This window comes from Capsicum annuum, chromosome 12, assembly GCF_002878395.1.
Source record: "Capsicum annuum cultivar UCD-10X-F1 chromosome 12, UCD10Xv1.1, whole genome shotgun sequence".
Lineage (NCBI taxonomy): Eukaryota > Viridiplantae > Streptophyta > Magnoliopsida > Solanales > Solanaceae > Capsicum > Capsicum annuum.
In genome coordinates, this window is record NC_061122.1 from 1,321,746 (window position 1) to 1,342,148 (window position 20,403).

The following is a 20,403-nucleotide window of genomic DNA, read 5'->3' on the forward strand; positions in this document are numbered from 1 at the left end:
TTTTCCATCATTATATAATCTCATATATCAACAATTTGAATTAATATCCTCCGAAAAAAATAGGATACAAGATATGACTACTATAAAAAAAAGATAAAAATAAGATCATCAAATAATAAGTAAAGATAAAATAAGAAACAAATATAAAGTAACGACCCAATCACATTAAATAGATCGATACATAAAATAAGACTTTTTATCACTATCTAACAATGTAATTTAACATACACATCAAAGCCAATATTATAGTTAAATTAACATAACAATACAATACAACAGGCAACAACCACCTAAGGGTGCGTGCAAATTGACCCATACATCACAATTATAAAAAAAAAAAAAAAAAAAACATGCAAACACACCATTATTATCCACATTTGCCCCTTGAACCGGGGTCAGCTAAGGCATCATCGAGTTTCCTATATTGTCAGCCACCGCTTTCTCCTTCGTAAGTTTCCGCAAAATCTGCTCCTTGTTTATTTAGGTTCATTCACATGATGAAATTTATTACTCCACTACTACATGAGAATTGACATTATTATATTAGTATAACATAAACAAACAATAAAGTAGTCGGTGAACATCCAAGACTCTTCCCTTTACTGCTATACCACTACTCTTCCTTTACTTCTTTACCATATATATATATATAACCCCTTTGCTGTGTATCTACAATTCATTCACATACCCACAAACAAACCCCCAAGAGTATGGTTCACTTGTAACATCTCTCAGATCTGTTCTTGGAGTCCAGCTTACTAAAAGGTACTACTACTACATGGGGTCTTTTCTTTCTTTAAGATCTTTATCTTGTGTACTGATCTTGAGCTAGCCAGGCAAGATTCTCTGAAATCACATATTTATGTAATGTTTGTTTTCATAGATCTGGCTCAGCTGTTGTACATTTCCTTCCTTTTTAGATTTGCTGAATTTGAACCACTTTTATTGTGAAAGTTGTTGCTTTGCATCCTAATATATATATATATATGTGTGTGTGTGTGTGTGTGTGTGTGTCTACTTGCCATCTTAGATCTTTCAAGTGATTCTTTTGCTGTATTTATTGTTTCCTTTAAGAAGGAAGATCTATTGATGTTATCGAATCATGAGATAATTAATGACGATTCAGAGTTCACCATGTGTGTCTATACATAGTAATGACATTACTGCCTCCGTTTCAATTTGATTGTCTTGTTTAGACTTGACACGACGATTAGGAAAATAAATGAGATTTTTCATTATCGAGTCTTGTTTAGTTTTATCCTTCAGTAATATTATTGTTACTCCCTCCTATTATTATTCTCCAATTTTTATTACTATATAATGTTGTATTCTTTGCTTCGTTTTTTTTTTTTTTAATGAAGTAAGGAATTTTATATGATGCTGGTGGTAGGTGGTAGGTATCCCGTGGATTTAGTCGAGGTGAGCGAAGGTATCATAAGTAAGGAATTTTATAGGAGACATCAAGAAGATGCAAATCTACCTGAAAGGAAAAGAACTACCAAAACAATGTTAGCTAAATTACGGAAGGATACTCTAAGGTTAAGGAGCTTTCAAAGTTGAAAAAGGGTTCGTGCGGATCAATTGGAAAAAAATTACTCCATCTAAAAAGAAATGCTATAGATTTGGCCTTAAGTTTGAAATGTGGAGTTGATATGGCTTCAAAACACCTACTAGTCCTCTCTATATACACACACCAAAAGATACAAGCGGGGATCATCCTCCTTATATTTCTTCTGCGACTGTTATGTCCCCATAAGCTCCAGCTGATAACTGCCTCCTTGATACTGTTAACTTCCCATTTTTCGTATTACTTCTTGTTGCTGCTGTTCTTATTTCCTATTTTTTCATCATGAATTCTTCACTACTGTATTCCCTATTCATACATGCTTTGAAATGCTTTACTTGAGCCGACAATCTATTGGAAACAACCTCTCTACCTTCACAAGGTAGCGGTAAGGTTTGCGTACACACCACCCTCCCCGGACCCCAGACTCTTCTAATATTGTGGCCTTAAATATGTCATGTGGAAAGTTAAAACTAAGGAGTTGCCAAAAACGTAGAGACATTCTTTTTGAAACGGGCTAAAAAGGAAAGTAAGACTAACAAATCAAAGCAGTGGGAGTGCTATATATAAGGTCATAGATTTGAATTCGAGTATCAATATACAACTTGTCAACTTCCACTGATTTATGTTGACACAAAATTCGATATGACAATTGGTTTACTAACATGATAAGTTGCCAGAATTGTATGAGAGTGATTCAAAGATTTTGCTCTTATTATTTTTATTTTGTACCACAGGTGAATAGAGGAAAATTGTGAAGGACTGATAGAATTTATTGGGGGAAAATGGCATTAGGAAAGTACTCTAGAGTTGATGGCAGGAAGTCCTCAAATTATTGCTCCACCGTTACTATAGTGGTATTTGTAGCCCTATGTTTAGTTGGGGTATGGATGATGACATCATCATCTGTTTTTCCAGACCAAAATCCAGATGTGTCCTCACAGGGGAAAAAGAGCGACGTGTCAACACAGGTTACTGGAAGTAAAGAGAGTTACAGTGGTGGCAGTGAGAGTAGCAACAACGCTGCTAATGAGAGTAATCCAACGGATGAGAAAAAGTCAAAACAATTTGAGGACACCCCAGGTGATTTACCTGAGGATGCAACGAAAGAAGATGCCTTGGTTAGTCAAGAAGAAAATCATTCTAATCCACAACAGACAGAATCAACCTCAGAGGTGAAACCGGAAGAGAAATCAACAGAACAGAAAGTGGATGCTGGAGACTCTAAGTCCGAAACTCAATCCGAGAAGGAGGCAGATAATTCAGATGACAAAAAGGAAGATGGGCAAGACAAAGTAGATGATAAGGATTCCGAGGCTGGGGAGAAGGACGTAAAGAAATCCGTTGGAGAAGAGATCGAAGAGGGTTCTGGTGAGAAAAACTCAGCAGAAAACTCTTCTGAACCAAATGATAAAAAGGATCAGGAGGTAGGCCAAAGTTCTGATGAGAAGGCTGATGGTGAGGAGAAGGACCAGACTTCAAATGAGGTATTTCCTTCAGGGACTCAGTCTGACCTTTTGAATGAAACCACAACTCAAAATGGGGCATTTTTAACTCAGGCATCAGAATCAAAGAATGAAAAGGAAATGCAGAAGTCTTCGGGATCAGATAAAGAAAGTAGTTACATTTGGAAACTCTGCAATTCCACTGCTGGGCCAGATTATATTCCTTGCCTTGATAATTTGGAATCAATTAGGAAACTCAGAAGTACAAAACATTATGAACACCGAGAGAGACACTGCCCAGATAATCCTCCAACTTGTCTTGTTCCACTTCCAGAAGGATATCAACATCCAGTTGAGTGGCCTATGAGTAGGGAAAAGGTGATACTTTATTTCTGGAATGGTGTCTGAAGTGATTGTATCATTTTTACTTGTTCTTGAATTTAAAGATATTGCCTTCCTGCAGATATGGTACCACAATGTTCCCCATACAAAGCTTGCAGAAGTTAAAGGACATCAAAATTGGGTAAAAGTTAGTGGTGAATACCTTACCTTCCCTGGTGGAGGAACCCAGTTTAAGCATGGTGCTCTACACTATATTGATTTCATACAGCAGGTTGGCACTTTCATTTAATCTTTGCTCTGCAGTTGCCTATATATTTGCTTTTATTCAAATCATCAGAGGACATACATATACTTTATCAGTTCTTGGAGATGTTTCTGGTTTGTTTATGCTGGTTTTCTTTAGTAGATTGTTGAACTGACTACTTGATTCCAAAAAAAGAAGACGGGGAGGGTGGGAGGGAGAGGTTTGGGGGGTGGGGGGAGACTGATGTATTAAGAATTGTTACCAGAATTCAGGAACAAAAAATCTGCACAAACTTCTATTGCTTCTCTGAGCTGGGTCCTTTATCCATTTTGAGCCTTCTCAAACAATTTATTGTGCTTGCACTCAATAGGGAGAGAGTCCATAGGGTGTGAATGAAAAAGGGGCATGTCACTTGTATTCTAAGTATATGAACAAGTAAAGAAGCAAGAGGTGGGTTTGGGGGTTTGGGGGGTGGGTGGGTGGGGAGGGTCTCGGAAACAGCCTGTCTACCTCCATGAGGTAGGGATAAGCTCTGCGTACACTCGGCAGCTCCCAGACCCCACTGTGAGATTTCATTGAGTATATTGTTGTTGTTGTTGTTGTTGTAATACCTTAAAGAAGCTCTTGGTGATTTTTCACCCAGGTTAACCTCAACATGAAACAATCTTGGTGTATCAACGAATTCATAAAGGTCTTTAATTTTCTTGCATGGAATTCGATGCTTTAGCTGTTAGAATGTTGAGTTTTAGTGTTAGTGCGTGAGAGAGAATGTTATATTGGTTATTTCCTAATTAGATATTGTCCTACAATGTCAAATATCAATATTAGAATGATAAGGTCTTAAGTAGGATATTATTCCACATTGTAAAAAATATCATGGGTATCTGATTCTGATAAATTATTGTGTTTTGTATCCATCAAATGATCAAGTTATGCTATTTTCTCACACAACTTTTACATTATTTTTGCAGTCTTTTCCAGATATTGACTGGGGCAAGCGAACTCGGGTTATATTAGATGTGGGATGTGGGGTTGCCAGCTTTGGGGGTTATCTTTTTGAAAAAGATGTTTTAACCATGTCTTTCGCTCCTAAAGATGAACATGAAGCTCAGGTTCAGTTTGCTCTTGAGAGGGGTATTCCTGCTATATCTGCTGTCATGGGTACAAAGAGGCTTCCCTTTCCTGGTCGAGTCTTTGACGTTGTTCATTGTGCACGGTGCAGAGTACCCTGGCATATTGAAGGTATTTGATTTTGCATTCTACTTACTCCTGATGCTTTTCATAGCTGAAGTAGTGAAATATTGAGTGTAAAGTTCTTCTATTCAGTAGGCGAACCTTTGAGAAGAACATAGGTAGTTCTCGGTGTGTGGACTTCCAGCGCTGAAAATATTTCTATACCTGCAACCAGTTTATCTCTATTATTTCGTCGTACAACTGATGAAATTGTGTAACTTGATCTTTCTCAAAAAAAATTGTGTAACTTGATTTAGATTAAACTTTTCGATCTAACAGGGGGGAAACTTCTCCTGGAGCTCAATCGTGTACTTCGACCTGGTGGACTTTTTGTGTGGTCTGCTACTCCTGTCTATCAAAAGCTTCCTGAAGATGTTGGGATCTGGGGAGGTACTTTGCTTTAACTTACTCAGTTGACATAACTTGGCTAACTGGTCTTGCTGAATGATGGCCTTTTTCTGGCATTTTGGCAGCCATGCAGGAGTTGACAGCCGCAATGTGCTGGGAACTTGTTTCAAAAACCAAAGATAGAGTTAATGGAGTAGGGGTTGCTGTATATCGCAAGCCTACTTCCAATGAGTGCTATGAACAAAGATCAAAAGACGCTCCCCCGCTTTGTCAAGGATCTGATGATCCAAACGCAGCCTGGTATCATTCTCTGACTGATGGAAACTTCATTTTTAGTATTAATATCAATTATTTGGTTTGATACTGGATGGCAAGGCTGTCTAGAACAAATATTATTATCTAGTACAAATTCAGGAAATTATTTTCCATCTTATCTGTGGGAAATTGTTAATCATATTGAGAATTGCATGAGATTTTTGACTTAATTAGTTCTCTACACAGCCTGTAAGAACTCCTTTTGATGTATAGCATACTCTTGATGCTGATACTTACAGTTTTACCTTGTTAAAAAAAAATGCAGTGAGATTTTGCATCTATGCTTAAACATGATCTAATGAATGAATGCTTTCTTCAGGAATGTGCCTTTACAAGCTTGCATGCATAAAGCTCCTGTTGCCACATCAGAACGTGGATCTCAATGGCCAGAACAATGGCCAGCCAGGTTATTGAAATCACCTTACTGGTTATTGAGTTCCCAGGTTGGAGTGTATGGGAAACCAGCTCCGGAAGATTTTACTGCAGATTATGAACACTGGAAACATGTAGTGGCAAATTCATATCTCAAAGGAATGGGGATAAACTGGTCTACTGTGCGGAATGTTATGGACATGCGTGCTATCTATGGAGGGTAAGTACCGAGTTCTACATTACCTGGTTCCTTTCTGTAGATGTTCTATCTATCTATCTGCCCAATATCTGCCCAAAGAAGTTTGGTTGAAGCTTGTTGCTGACATAGGTTTTATGATTTGAATGGACCAACTGACAGATGGGATTTGTTTTCATAAAACCGTTGAATTTCTTTTAAAAACGAACAAATACCATATTTTTACCTATTTTTTGAAGCAAACATCGTCTTCATTTCAAAAGCTGCAATTGTCATGAGATTATCATCTTTAATGCTCTGTTGAGCAAAATGCCGCGGATGTTGGTCAGAATATTGTACCTAGTTGGTGCTAAAATGGTTCTCTCAGATTTCCTTTCAAGTCCCTATGTTCTCTCAGAAAAGATTATATCAGTTGTGACTCTTTTGATAGCATCTTCTTATAGTCTTCAACGGCTTGTGATGTTAAACTTGCGTCACCTTGCAGGTTTGCAGCTGCTTTAAGAGACTTGAATGTGTGGGTTATGAACATTGTATCCGTAGATGCTCCAGATACACTACCAATTATTTATGAGAGGGGTCTTTTTGGAATTTACCATGACTGGTGTGAATCCTTCAGCACTTACCCCAGATCATATGATCTTGTCCATGCTGACCATCTCTTCTCCAAGATTAAAACAAAGTAAATATTTAACCTTTAAAATTACAGACTTAAATCAATATTCTTCTTCTCTTCATTGTGATCTGATAGTGCTTTGGTTTTTAAAATTCGTAGGTGTGGTTTGCCGGCAATAGTTGCTGAAGTTGACCGCATTTTGAGACCAGAAGGGAAGCTCATTGTACGTGACAAAGCGGAGACGATAACCGAGTTAGAAAGTATGCTCAAGTCTATGCAATATGAAGTCCGTATGACGTATTCCAAGGACAAGGAGGGATTGTTGTTTTACCAGAAAACAATGTGGCGCCCCAAGGACGTTGAGACACTAACATATGCCATTGCTTAGCATGTGAAGGATGCCGGTTGTGTTCCATTCTAAAGGCTTTCATGCCACGGCGATTAGATAGTTTTTTGATTAAATTCTTGTACCTGTCTTCCTGTCGTACCATTTCCTTAGCAGTGGTATTCTTGTCAAATTAGTAGTATCATTACATATCTGTGGATAGTAAATGCCTTGAAGTGGTTCTGTATTTTGTAATATCATGTCATTCATTTTGGAGGAGGTGCACATTCTTGCAAGTGTAAATGCCATTGGTTTATAACGATGGTAAAACTCAAAAGAACCACAATGAAATTCGTTATTAGAGCTCTCTCAATTTCTTCAGATAAAGAGTATCCTTTGTTCCCTCAAGGAAAGGCCACCTGATTTAGCTAATTTATGCTTCGAAATTGCACTTACTTTTTGGCAAATGAACATTATTTTGTTACCAAAAAGTGTTCAAAACATTCAGTACAAAACCAAACTGCATTGGGATAGCAACCAATCAGTTAGCCATGCTATCGACCAGTACATCAAAGGCAACAATGACTGGAAAAGCAATTGAGATCTGCTAGTTTGCTGTTGAGCTCCTTTCTGTGCAAATGTGAAAATTGCACTTTATAGGGATGCTTCTTAAATAATTACAAAGCAAGAGGATATTATACATTTTATAGTCCTTTATATACATTGTTACACAATAACAAGAAGGCGCCGCTACTATTGTCATCTGGAATGAGAAAGGGTGTCACCAAAAATGTCCTCGATAGCCACTAAGGTCATGATAAATGGTCATACAATATAATCGCTTCAACTATATTTCTAACACAACAATCATAAAACCTTTTGCCTTACTAACATCACATATGCTAGAAAATTCAACTATCTGGTACTGAAAAAGCACAGTCCAATGAGACACTGAATGATTGAAGAAAGAAGCAGATTTAGAAGAAACTTGTTCTTTGTCACTGTTACCAAAATCTGAATCTCTAAGCTTGGGAAAATAAAGGTAAGAAACCAGAATAAAGCAGGGGAAGGGATCAAGTTCAACACTTAATCCTTGTAGCAGTACATGTCATATAATTGGACCTAGCATGGCAAAAAGAAGTTAAAAAAGATCGCCCAGAACTCGTTGGTGGATCATACATTTTCTTCACTCTGTACGAGTCCAAGTGCTTCTCCTAAATTCAAAGTGTTTCTCATGGTCCTCCTTCCAACGCCTCCACCAGTTCCTTTCCTCATCATTGCTGAAAATTCCCCATAGTCTATCTGTCCATCCTGCAATTTGTAAGCTCGTTTAGTTAGTGCAGGAAACACAGGAACAGATATTAAGAACTAACAGAAGACGGAAAGCCATGTTGCACACAAATTTATTGAAACGGAAATTGAAAAATGAACTGAACTCATCTAATCATTGACGATCTAAGTTTACCAGTTGAGCTGATAGGAACTCAAACAACAAAACTAAACCTTTAACAAGAGAGAGAAAGACATAAAACTACAGCTCTATTTAGCTGAACACAAACCAATGCAAAGACCATTTCCTGGACTGGTACATGACAGATTCTTATGTTACTAAAATAGAGCGTGTAAACTCGTCTTCAGCATTGGTACAGGCAGCACAAAATGAGACTCAACCGAAATGTTTTCTTTCGAAATCATAGAATAGTTTAGAGCAGAAACAAAACAACAGCAGACTTCACAAATTTATGGCCCCCCGTCCTCCCAATTATACTGTTGGGGGGCTGAGGAAAGGTCACTATAATTCACACCAGTAACAAGTTACTATCAGGACAGTCAACCCTTGTGATATAATAAAGACTTTGCCATTTTGATATACTAAGACTTTGCAACAATAACTTGGTAAATTTAAACATTCCGTTGAAAAAGAATGTCTTTGAGTTTTTTGATAGGGGACGTTTGAGTTGATCCCTCATCATAAGACTTTGCTATTTTGTTTAGTAAAAAGACCTGCAATTAGCAACTATAAACTATTGCTGTCATAGCTTCTAACAGTGCCTTGTCAACTTTCACAATCCGTAAAATGAGGATGCCGTTTGATTGGACTGATGGGGTGCTATAATGGTTAGGCTTTAAGTGCGTTCTTGATATGGCATGCATATCTGGAGAGCTAGGGCCTAGAAAACGAATAATTAGCAATTCTAATCTGAATGGAAGCTAGTTGGCACTGTTTGGTTATATTGAAATGCTTGCACTCAGAAATTTAGGCAATTGTCATGCAATCCTACGTATGCACTGCCTGACATGATGAAGACGGAACAAGAGTAGGTCATTGGTTGGGTTTTAGTTCTTAATTGGAACTTGAAAAAGTTGGCTTTTTGAGAGAAACTAAATGACAGGCAAAGAAAATAGCTTCTCCTTCCTTTTTGCAATGGGAGGACGTTTGTAATAGTACTAGGCATCACTTACTTTGACCATTGACAATCTTTTTCAGCATATACTATTGCACAAATTTCCTTCTCTTAGTCAGCTTAAACGGGAGAGAAAAGGGAAAAAAGAGCAACTACTGAAGTCTTAAGTCACAACATGGTCAATTTATATATTTTATGATTCAAGTGTTCCTATGGTAAACGTCTTCTTTTATTTTATGAGAGGTAAATTTCTAGGGTAAACTAGCCTATGACAGGAAGAACTGAGCATTCAATTAAAACCTTACGGGAACTGATGAAGTGAATCAAGACCTTTATAAACGCTCTTGGATGTAGGACACTATATAAGTCAACACCATTCCGAGGGGATTTGGGGTTCATGAGCAGACTTAAATGTTAAATGTGTATTTATGGTTGCCGAATGAGCTTGCAAAAGGCTGACTCTCATATCAGGTGAAAGGTTGAGAGCATCTGATCCTCAAGACAATTGATAGAGCCGCGCAAGATCTTCATAAACCCCTTTGGATGTATTTAAATAAGTTGGTGAACATTATGTTACTCAATCAACCCTTACTCCTTGTATACGTGCATGATATAGAAAGAATAAGAGAATAGAACTTACATTATCTTGATCAATATCTTTAATAATTTCATCAAGATTGAGCTCACTTAGACCAAGTTCTTGGCAGGCTTGCTGAAGTTCCTCGATAGTTATGTATCCACTACCATCTTTGTCAAAGTAAGAGAAGGCTGATAATAGATTCTCTTCTCTTTCCAATTTGTTCAAATGAACAGTAGCAGCAATAAACTCCCCATAGTCTATTGTTCCGCTGTTGTCAATGTCTGCCTGTTAAATAAAACACGGTCGGATCTATGTAGTCAAATGAGCAGAAAATTATACTTCTCATAAACACAAGTGAGTGGCAGAAAGACAGGTGGACATATCTCTAAGACACAAAACACAACGAGGATAATTCTTACCGCATCCATAAGATCCTTGATCTCAGACTCCATAAGTTCCGAACCTACTCGCCTCAAACCCTCTTTTAGTTCTTCAAAGGTTATTGTTCCGCTGTTGTCTGTGTCTAACATTTTGAATAGCTCCTTGAGGCCACCAATTTCTTCTTCTGATAGCCTCTCGGCAATCACCTACAAGTAACAAGAGAATGAGTAAAACAATAATCAAAGATATAACTCACTAAGGCAATTAGAATTGATAGTGACTGGACTTTCCAAAATAAGTATCATTTAAACAGCTAAGAAGAGCACTCCAATCTTAATTATAATTTCCATCCAGAACGAAAAAACTGGAGGCCCATTCAACGATGTCAGCAAAAATTAGGACAGCTCAATGAGTTCAAATTATCATTTTGGTTGTTGAGTAACCGATTTTCACTTCAAGTGTCATCGGCAACACATTAACTGAAAGTGAAACAAGATACCTTCAGAAGTATTTATGAGAAAAACCTATGCATATTTCCTTTCTCAAGAAAATTTTGAACTTTGCCAGAACTTCAAGTACAAATCGCCACATAGAACCTAGTAGAGGAAAATATAACTAAATGGTGTGATTGCAGCATCTGATAAAACTGCAAGAGGATAAACTGTTTGCTCCTTTCCCTTTTTAGCTTTTCTCATTCCTTTCTCTCTTTTGGTATATTAGGACCAAATCGACATACATTTTGTGACACCGCACGAATATATATAAGATTCAGACTAACAGAGTACATCTTCTCTCACAAAGGCAAGGTTCAGCAATAAGAACATAACAATAACAGGAAAGGCATTTATCAGGGAAAAAAGGTGAAGATTGAATAAGCACAAAAGCACCAAGGAAAGGGACCACTATAGTGATAATAAGTTTTTGATTTACAATGTGGTATCTTGATAAAACACTGTAAGAATCCAAGATAAACCTTAAAGAGATTTGTATGTCCGGACTGTGAGGTTTAGATAATCCCTACCATTAGAAGTTTGTCTTAAATGACATTATTAGTTTGGAATAAGATGAACTCAACCAGAGTGGAATGTATATAAGTCCCTTCAGGGACACCCGATAAAAGCGGAATGATACAGAGAGTGGAATGTATATAAAGGATTCAAATAGAGAACCCAACCAGTGTATCATTAAGGCATTGTAGATGTTATTGTTCACTTACTTACATTCTTTAGCACTGATAGCAAATTTCATCCTTCAAAGATCCTATAATGATCGAATATAAAATGTGATTCTATTGGTCTTTTTATAATCCAGTTAAGTGATCATTCCACTATTTTGTGAGGTGTGAGGTGTTTTCTGTGACATATTTTCTGTGATTGCATTATTAATTTATCCTGAAAAGAGAAAATAACATAATTCTAACAGGAGACAAGCTCATACATATGCCAAAGTTCTGCTAGAACTGTAATTCTTTATCATCATCCAACATTTAAACGAAGGAGCTTGTTCATTCCAAACATAACATTTTAGGAGGAACCTTCAGTGCCTTTTTCCTTCATGCTCTTAACATTATAGATAACGAAACAGGAACAATTTAAACTTTAGCATAACAATGATATGCCACCGAATGCACTTGTTGATAGTTTCAAGAAATGGTATTTCGGCGATTTAGCATTTCAAGAAGATCAATGAGGTGCGCGAGCTTTATTTGTTCACTGGGGCAGAAGTTCACTGGAAGTCTCAACTCAAATCATTTCAATTTTTTAAGATGCGATTGAGTGCCTAGCTAAAAAAAAATTCAACAGATTAGAGTAATAAGGCCGACAACCTCAAAAATTTATCCAAGCATATGTAGACTCGATTAATTCAGTTTTAGGGCTTTCCTGTTATACCTCTACAAAAATAAAATACGGCATCAGCGTTTTATCAACTCTGTACAATTTATATTATCGGTAAGAACCTAGAAAATGCATGACCTCCTCTTCCAGTACTCCTCATGAGAAATGCCCAAACTTGACTTGGCTCACCGTTTTTGTGTTTGGTGAGTCATAGCTGTAGGTACCGTGTTCTTATGAAAGATTTGTTATAACATAATGCAGAAATGACGATAAGCATGGATGTAAGAATCTTATGTAAGTATGATCTGTATTAACAGATTCTAGGATGTGGCATACTTCTTTCATACTCCCTACCCACCCGACAATTTTCCTTTCTACTCCTCTTCACTACCTTAATGCATTTTTCTTTTTCTTTTAAATCTGCATCTGGATCCGATTTCAGTTTCTTTACTGCTTAATTTCTTGGAATCCTCCCTGCAACCGCTCAATTAATCTCTCTTCCCTTCACACTATAAAATTGGGTGGAAAAAGTTTTTCCAGGCAAGGAGTGTTTACACAATACAGACACATATAAGCGGATAACAAACTTTTCAAGAGCTTACACGCAACGCCATTTTCTTTAGTTTGTTCATTGCTGAGAATTGCTTGAGGCGTGAAAGAACTGCAGAATCAAGAGGTTTATCAGGGGTCATTGAGTCATCCACGATCCACGGATGGCCTGATAGTCACAGGAAACAAAAATGTAAGCTCATTGTGAAAGCAATGCTTTTTAAAGAATGATAGTAGGAGGTAACAGCATTTTCCAGAGCCAAATAAGTCTCGGTTTTCACAACTACGAGCTAAGGACTTACACAAAACTTCATGGGCAGTTAACCTCCTCTTCGGATTCCTATCAAGAATTTTACGTATCAAATCCTTTGCACTATCTGAAATTCCAGGCCAGGGTTCAGATTCAAAATCTAGTTTTCCTCGCAGTATCTGACGAAATATTCCCATATCAGTTTCTGGAATCAAGAAAACAATAAGAAATTATAAGACAATATGCGAATGAAAGACGAACAAACTGTACTTCCTCCTCAACACGCGTAGAGATATGAAGCTGGCAATTACAATACCTGCCCAAAAAGGTGGAACACCACTAAGTAATATGTACAAGATAACTCCTGCACTCCAAACATCTGATTCAGGTCCATAATGCTTGCATAAAACCTCTGGAGCAACATAGTAAGGACTTCCAACAACATCCGAAAATGTTTCACCTAATAACAATAAAAAAATCAAGGAACAGAACCACCCTTTTACCCTACAACAACAACAACAACATACCCAGTGTATTCCCTTCAAGTGGAGCCTGGGGAGGGTAAAGCGTACGCAGTCCATACCACTACCTCAGATGAAGTAGAGAGGCTGTCTCCGATAAACCCCCGGCTCAGGACAAATAACAATATAACAAACACAACACATAAAGCCAGCAACAACAAGAGAAGAACCACCAGTAAAAACGTCAGCAGCAGCAATACATTTCTAACCTGGCTTATAGAAAACAGAAAGTCCAAAATCAGTGGCCTTGAGAGCAGCATCCTCTTGAGAACTGAGAAACAAGAAATTCTCAGGTTTGAGATCTCTATGCATAACTCCTAATGAATGGCAAGCCTCCACCACTCCAACAATAGTTTTGATCAATTGAGCAGCTTCTTTTTCACTATACTGACCCTTTTGAACAATCCTATCAAAAAGCTCCCCACCAGCACAAAGCTCCATAACTATATGGACACATAAAGCATCTTCATAAGTACCCTTAATTCTAACAACATTTGGGTGCTCAGATAGATGATGCATAATCTGAATCTCCCTCCAAACATCCTCATAATCTTCTTTACAGATGAGCTTCTTTTTAGGTATAGTCTTGCAAGCATAAAGATTGGAAGTGGATTTTTCAGTACAAAGATAAGTAGTACCAAACTGACCTTGACCCAATTTTTTGCCAAGTGTGTAAAGGCTCTCAAGACTTTGGGTTTTGTAAGGAAGAACCCAAAAAAGCTTGGATGGGGTTGATAAAGATGATGTTTTTGGCTTTGAGGAATCCATTGTTAATGGAGAACTCCACTTGATAGAAAGATTGAAGTGGTCCTCTGAATCTTGATTCTTTCTGAAACTAAAGTATGAAAAGTTTAGTACTAGTTTACAAACTATTGGTACTTACTTTTCTTCCCTTGTTTTCCTCTTTTGTGCAAAACAAGAATTTACTATTACAACTCTAGATTCCCTTACCGTGTGCTGACTGTCAGTTTGGTCGGAAATATGATTACTGGGACTGTTTGCATTGACTTGTTTTTTTTAAGCTAAAATAAATTTATTATTTTATATTTAATATTATAAATGTTATTCATTATTTAATATAATAATAAATTTAAAAAATAAGTAGAGATAGACGAGTGGAGAGCATCCTGGGTTTGAAATCGAGAGAGCGTCATGTGAAAGCTTATAGTTTACAAATGTTGAGACGCTAAATCAGACGACAAAGAAAATAATACTAAAAACATAATATTATTATATGATTATGACTTGAGAAGAGAATTTTATTTATAGAATTACAAAACTCTAGAAAAAAAATAAACCTAATAGAAATGGAAGGAAATATTTTCCAACAAAGGTAATTATAATTATGCTAGAAAATCAGATAAAGTAGAAAATTCAGGATAAATTCTAACACGTCTTTGTGATTTTTGAATAAAATTTTAAAGTCTCGTTTTTAAGGGTAAAAAATAAAATTAAGCTAAAGTTATAAGTTAAAATTCTTGATTATATGTCTTTTAACTTATTAATTAAAACGCTCTACTTCTATCAAAAATAACTCTAGTTAACTCCCATTGAAGGAGCCTAAAATGCTATAGTCTAATCCAATTGAATCCTAATGTACTCTGATTTCTCGTTTTTCACTTACTTTCATCTTCTTTTGACTTTAATAACCCTCAATAAAAATTTTAAGTTTAAAAATATGATTAAAATCTAAAAAAAATTTCAAAAAACTAACTAATTTTTTTGATTTTATTATACTAAAATTACTAATATATTGTTGATAATAAAAGAATCACTCGACTATAAACAAATAGTGAATTGAGAAATGAATGAAATTATAATATTATATAACAAACGAGTCAATACTTGTAGTATTGCATCATTATAGAGGAAAATTAGTAACAATAATGCAAAAAAGAGCTTGTAAAATTGACAAAGTACCAAACAAAAGAATTGATCTTGGTTATTTGTATGATTATTTGGGCTTGTGAACCCAAAATGAACAGATACCCCAATTTGGAACAATTCGGACATCAATTTAATTATGGGCAATTAAAATTATAGAATTCGCATTTAAAGTTATAGATTTTATGGCGTACTATTTATAAAAATAAATTTCACACATTTTTATCTGAATTCTAGAGTTCAAATCATCCGATTGAAGTTTATCTACTGACCAATTTTCAGAAATTATACATGAATTTGAGTCAAATAATTTAAAATTTAGATCAAAATAAACACCTATAAATAATTTTTTTTATATGGTTGTAACGTGTCCAAATCTCATACTTTAAGAGATTTGGATACTATTTTACTCACGTATTTATAATCGATTGGAGACCCATCTCTCGACTTCAACCCCATCCCCGATATGAAACCTAAGACTTGGACCCTGACTCGAGAATTGACCTATGACTTGATCAGGGGCGTAACTTCGAGCTCAACTGTTGACTCGACCCAGACTGAACTCCCGTCCCTAACCCTAACTTGAGATTCGATTGAGACTAGATTTAGTAACTGACCTGGACTTTGACTTCCGACCTTAACCCTAACTCTCAACTTGAGACTATACTCTCAGTCTCAACTTGATATATCAACTCTCAACCTCAACCTGACTTTGACTACAACCCTCAACCCTTGGCTAACAGATTCAAGAATTGACTTTCGGTCCAAATTTGACTCCTAACCCCATCCTCCAACCCTTCTCTAAGTCGATTCTTTGGTCCGAGCCTTGTATTTTGGCTTCGAATGTAGTAAATCATTCACAATTTTTATGTTACCCCTATATATTGACCCTTAAAAGTAGAGTGTGAATATTCTAGACCTTTCCAGACTTGCTAATTTCTTCTACCATATAAATACATTCCGTCCGACATAAATAAACGGAGTACTCTAGTTGATGATTACAAGCTTCACTTGGGTTTTTCATCATACATTACAACAATCTTTTCTTCTCTCTGCAAGGAAAACCCTACCTTTAAATCTTTCTTGAAAGCAATAGGGAACTGTACAGCTCTCAATTTGCTCAATTCACAACTTCTGGTACTCTCCTTTTTTTTTTTATTGCTTAATTTACTTTTATGTCTGTCTCTGAATGACTGCCTAATTTAGTCAAGAACTTTTTTTCTTTTTTATAACCGTGGTGTTCGGGTCAGCTTTTGCGCACCTTGACTAAGGCTAGAACAGATGGGACAGTGTTTGTCTATGTTGGAAATTGAACAGATGACTTCATTTGCCTTAAAGATCAAACCTTTTTTATTGATTGATTTACTTTTATGTTGGAAATTCTTGTGGGCTTTAGCTAATTAAGCTCTGTCTTTATCTAGTATAGTATACGAGGAATGTTTCATTGGGTAGTTTAGCCTGCACAGATTATAAAGGGGGTATCTTGAATGACTTTATTTTCTGTAAAGGTCTTTTGGGTGAATCATTTTTGCCTCGTCCATGTGTATGAGTTTAAAAACTCATTTTGAATTGACTAAAATGGTGGCTCATGGCAGAAATTAACCTCAAAGAACTTCCTTTGAGATTCCTTGTCTTTTTTGTTGTTGCTATGCAAAAAGGTAGCTGCTAGATTCTTGATTTCCTGTTTACATTTTGACTCTCTTGTGTGAGAGACTTTTTTCACGAATGGATATTCTACTCTATGATAATTTTCTAATAAAACCACCTCATGGGGATAGGATAGTTTGGTGCATGTATAGAGTTAGGTTTATAATCAGAATTTTGGACGAGGGAATGTGGATTTTGTACAAGCAGTCAGTGACTTGTGTAAACCTTGGAGATTAGAACAAATAAAGCTAGGTGATTGCTTCCGAGCTGCCTAAGACGGCATAGTGACCCGGTACTTGTGTCGGTGGAAAGTAGCAAGTACACGGTGGAATAATCGAGATACGCACAAATTGACCAAGATGTGGTAAGCTCACTAACCAATTTTTTTGCCTTGAGGTCCGTCTTAAAGAGCTTGACTTGCTCGGTAGATAGAAGAGCTTGCATGTTTTTTGCAAACTTGTCTTATTATAGTTGATTACTCTTGCTATAGAATATTATAACCTCGTTTTTTCCATTTTAATGTATATGTCATGTGTATCGTTAGCTTCATCTTATACACCTATAAATTATATTTATTTTAGATAAGGGCACATATCAAATCTGAAAGGAAAATATGAAAGGTTGAATTGCATAATGAGTATTTTTATCTTCATTGCTTCCTCGGGTGACCTTGATCCTTTCTTCACGTTAGTATAAGCACAAGAAGAAGTTCCTTTCTCTCTTTATTTAATTAAATGGAAGTGATATAAAGACAACACAAATTCAATAGGGATACATTTATATGATGTGAAAATAAATTAAAATGAGACTTAGATAGAGAAGAAAACATAAAAGGAGTTGATACCGTTAATAAAATAATGAATTTTGATATTGCTTTGACCCTCTACTTTCCTGAAATGAAACAAATATAATAAAGTATATCCTCCCCATTCATGATTTTTAGGTTGTGGGTGCTGACCTTCCTTTACCGTAAATTTTTACTGATCGTAAAATAAAATAGATTTGCAAAATTATTTTACATCAGCTGGCAAGTAACCACTGTTCTGAGAGTGCACATCTAGACTAATGTATATTTTGGAGAAAAAGAAGGAAAAGGCAGTGGGAAAAAATAATAAGGAACATAAGAATATTTCAAGTTAAAATGAAGTTTAAGGAATAGAAGAGGGAGCTCTTTAAAAATTGTGTAAACCAGATTCGAACTCGCAAACTTGGCTATGCGTGCAACTTCAGTTCACACACTCAACCAGGGTACCCAACCGAACTTTTGGACAGTGGGTGCTTATCAGTTAATATATCCCAATTTAAGAAATTATTATATAAAAAATATCAGGTTGAATCTATATAAGTTGGAAAAAGAGGATTGTTCTTTTTATGGTTTGGACATCCGGAAACATCAGCCAAAATTTGACTTTGTAGTACTCGTTTTAGTGAGTCTCCATTAACACTGATGTGTGGCCCTCTCCCAAGTGTTCTCCATTAATTTCGATGTTTGTTTCTCTCTTAAGCGGTGGTTTTTTCCATCTCAAGGATCATGACTGTTGACATTCATACGAAGCATTGTTGTGTGTAGGATTAAGTTTTTCTAAACAGTGGCTATTGAGTTTTTAGGGATATTTTCGTAATTTAACTTTTAAGTTAGGGGTTTCATGCTTTTAATATAACATAGATATCGTTTCCCCGGGATCCAGCTTGCCAAGGCAAAAATTTATGTCGATTCTCCTGCATGTTTTTGCTTCTGAACTTCTGCGTCCTAGTTCCATATACCTGGGTGCTTTTGAGTATGAACTGATCAAGGATCAATATTACTACTAACAATTGTAAATTGAACTGTATTTGTATATTATCCTTTTGTCTTTTTTTAGCAATCTGATTATGCAAGGAGGTATTTTGTCACCCTTTTGGGCTTATTAGTGTTATATAATTGGTGATCCAAGTGGTAACTTTTTATGATTCATTTTGCTTTCTGGCTGCTTAGCTTCATCGGTCTTGGATTGCTTCCCGATTTCACTTTCTGGCATTCTTTGATTCAAGTTCTGTAAGTAAGTTTAGGCCATTAAGCAGTATCAGATGCTATTTTGTGGGGTTGTTTCTAAAGAATTTAAGAGATTTGCTCTTTCCATTTTGCAAAACTGTTTTTCAAGGTTGGGCAGTTATGACCCAACTTTGTTCGGTGTTTTTGTGTTGAATACAGAGTAAGCAACTTTAAACTACTTTATAATCTTTACCTTAAACTACAATACAGGCAGTTCTGTGGCAAAGTCAAACTTCTTATGGCTGTTTGAGCGAATTAATTTGAAATGTGTGATTGTTAGATGCAACGGTAATCTATTTCTAACTGTGGTTCCTACCTTCTTCTCCTCAGGAAAAACACGAGAGAAAAAAAGTAATTAACAATGTTTGGCGTGGTGTTCCCAAACCGAAGCTTCCCTATGGATATCTCCACCTTTGCTCAGATAGACACAACTCATTGGGTCCTCGACATGAACACCTTTGTTGGTGAGCTCCAAATCCCTCAACCAAAGACAATTTAAACTTTTTTCACTTATCAGAGAACTGTTTGTACTTTTTCACTTGACAGTTACCATTACATGTGCAGGGGAAGCATATGATTCTATTCGAGAAGTCTGCATATTCCTCATCAACAACTTCACACTGCCACCAGACAAAGCCCTCGCTGTGTACATCCAATCCCCTGGCTCGCCTTTCCTCTTTTGTGGCGCAGTTACACTGACTCGACCCTCCGCTGTGCTGTCGCTTCCTTGGCCAGAGCCCGGTGGCCAACTGCAGCTCACTGCTGATGCAACTCCAATCTCTGCCAAGATAGGTGTTTCAGTTGAGGATCTTGCAACACTTCCCTCCCTTGATGTGGCTGCAGAACAGAAAATTGAGAGGTTGGCGCTGAAAGTTGGTGAGAATTTATTTAATTTTATGCAGTCCTTTTGCGGAGTGGATGGCAGTAAGCTGGTTGTGCCTATGGATATATTGGATCGCTGGTTCAAGAAATTCCAGGAACGAGCTAAGCGAGATCCAGAGTATTTGAAGGGCTTCGCTTTGTAGTTCCCAGTTCATGTATGAAGGTTCCTGTGTTTTATCTTTGGAGAACTGTGATGAGAATATAACGAGTTAATTGTTGTAGAATTGTGGTAAGTCATTGTTCACTACTTGGTTAGAACTTTGGGCAGTAACCGTTGTCTACTGTTGATTATTAGAAATGAATTTCAATCTTATCGATATGTTCCATCACAAGGGTGTAAAGCAGCCTCTTCTTCTCTTTGTTGTGCTGATTGTATCTAGAGCTTGAGTTTAAAATGTAGTAGAAAGAAGTATCCTTCCATTAGATTTTCAGATAGAAGT

General features: G+C 36.5%; 3 protein-coding genes across 5 annotated transcripts; 2 read left to right on the top strand and 1 right to left on the bottom strand.

Moving 5' to 3' along the window:
- Positions 1 to 313: 313 nt before the first annotated feature.
- On the top strand, positions 314 to 7,370 carry LOC107853820 (probable methyltransferase PMT26). Of its 3 annotated transcripts, XM_016698811.2 has the most exons (10): positions 403 to 765; positions 2,302 to 3,051; positions 3,124 to 3,387; positions 3,473 to 3,622; positions 4,567 to 4,837; positions 5,108 to 5,218; positions 5,302 to 5,476; positions 5,811 to 6,083; positions 6,544 to 6,738; positions 6,832 to 7,370. In XM_016698811.2, the coding sequence occupies exons 2-10, from the start codon at positions 2,350 to 2,352 to the stop codon at positions 7,058 to 7,060; spliced, it is 2,370 nt and encodes a 789-aa protein (XP_016554297.1). In that variant the 5' UTR covers positions 403 to 765; positions 2,302 to 2,349; the 3' UTR covers positions 7,061 to 7,370. The 3 variants fall into 3 exon arrangements, with proteins under 3 accessions (XP_016554296.1, XP_016554295.1, XP_016554297.1); XM_016698810.2 differs by having other exon boundaries at positions 314 to 448; positions 2,302 to 3,387; XM_016698809.2 differs by having other exon boundaries at positions 397 to 765; positions 2,302 to 3,387.
- A 586-nt stretch (positions 7,371 to 7,956) lies between these two features.
- Positions 7,957 to 14,527, bottom strand: LOC107853817 (calcium-dependent protein kinase SK5). The gene is made up of 7 exons (XM_016698805.2): positions 13,728 to 14,527; positions 13,314 to 13,457; positions 13,050 to 13,202; positions 12,801 to 12,916; positions 10,402 to 10,569; positions 10,043 to 10,267; positions 7,957 to 8,308 (listed from the first exon to the last, which is right to left on the bottom strand). Exons 1-7 carry the CDS (start codon positions 14,284 to 14,286, stop codon positions 8,171 to 8,173), a joined length of 1,503 nt encoding a protein of 500 aa, XP_016554291.1. The 5' UTR covers positions 14,287 to 14,527; the 3' UTR covers positions 7,957 to 8,170.
- A 1,513-nt stretch (positions 14,528 to 16,040) lies between these two features.
- Positions 16,041 to 20,292, top strand: LOC107853819 (protein OPI10 homolog). Its single transcript, XM_016698808.2, has 3 exons — positions 16,041 to 16,539; positions 19,412 to 19,545; positions 19,646 to 20,292. Exons 2-3 carry the CDS (start codon positions 19,443 to 19,445, stop codon positions 20,104 to 20,106), a joined length of 564 nt encoding a protein of 187 aa, XP_016554294.1. The 5' UTR covers positions 16,041 to 16,539; positions 19,412 to 19,442; the 3' UTR covers positions 20,107 to 20,292.
- The last annotated feature ends 111 nt before the right edge of the window (positions 20,293 to 20,403 follow it).

What these genes read in the sequence shown, in the direction of transcription:
- LOC107853820 (XM_016698810.2), top strand. Translation starts at nt 2,350, where the DNA reads ATGGCATTAGGAAAGTACTCTAGAGTTGATGGCAGGAAGTCCTCAAAT. An exon ending in AGTACCCTGGCATATTGAAG is followed by an intron (nt 4,838 to 5,107) that starts GTATTTGATTTT and finishes TCGATCTAACAG; the next exon opens with GGGGGAAACTTCTCCTGGAG. An exon ending in ATGCGTGCTATCTATGGAGG is followed by an intron (nt 6,084 to 6,543) that starts GTAAGTACCGAG and finishes GTCACCTTGCAG; the next exon opens with GTTTGCAGCTGCTTTAAGAG.
- LOC107853819 (XM_016698808.2), top strand. Translation starts at nt 19,443, where the DNA reads ATGTTTGGCGTGGTGTTCCCAAACCGAAGCTTCCCTATGGATATCTCC. An exon ending in CGACATGAACACCTTTGTTG is followed by an intron (nt 19,546 to 19,645) that starts GTGAGCTCCAAA and finishes TTACATGTGCAG; the next exon opens with GGGAAGCATATGATTCTATT.
- LOC107853817 (XM_016698805.2), bottom strand. Translation starts at nt 14,286, where the DNA reads ATGGATTCCTCAAAGCCAAAAACATCATCTTTATCAACCCCATCCAAG. An exon ending in TAAAGAAAATGGCGTTGCGT is followed by an intron (nt 10,570 to 12,800) that starts GTAAGCTCTTGA and finishes TGTTACTTGTAG; the next exon opens with GTGATTGCCGAGAGGCTATC. An exon ending in TCAAGGATCTTATGGATGCG is followed by an intron (nt 10,268 to 10,401) that starts GTAAGAATTATC and finishes TTTATTTAACAG; the next exon opens with GCAGACATTGACAACAGCGG.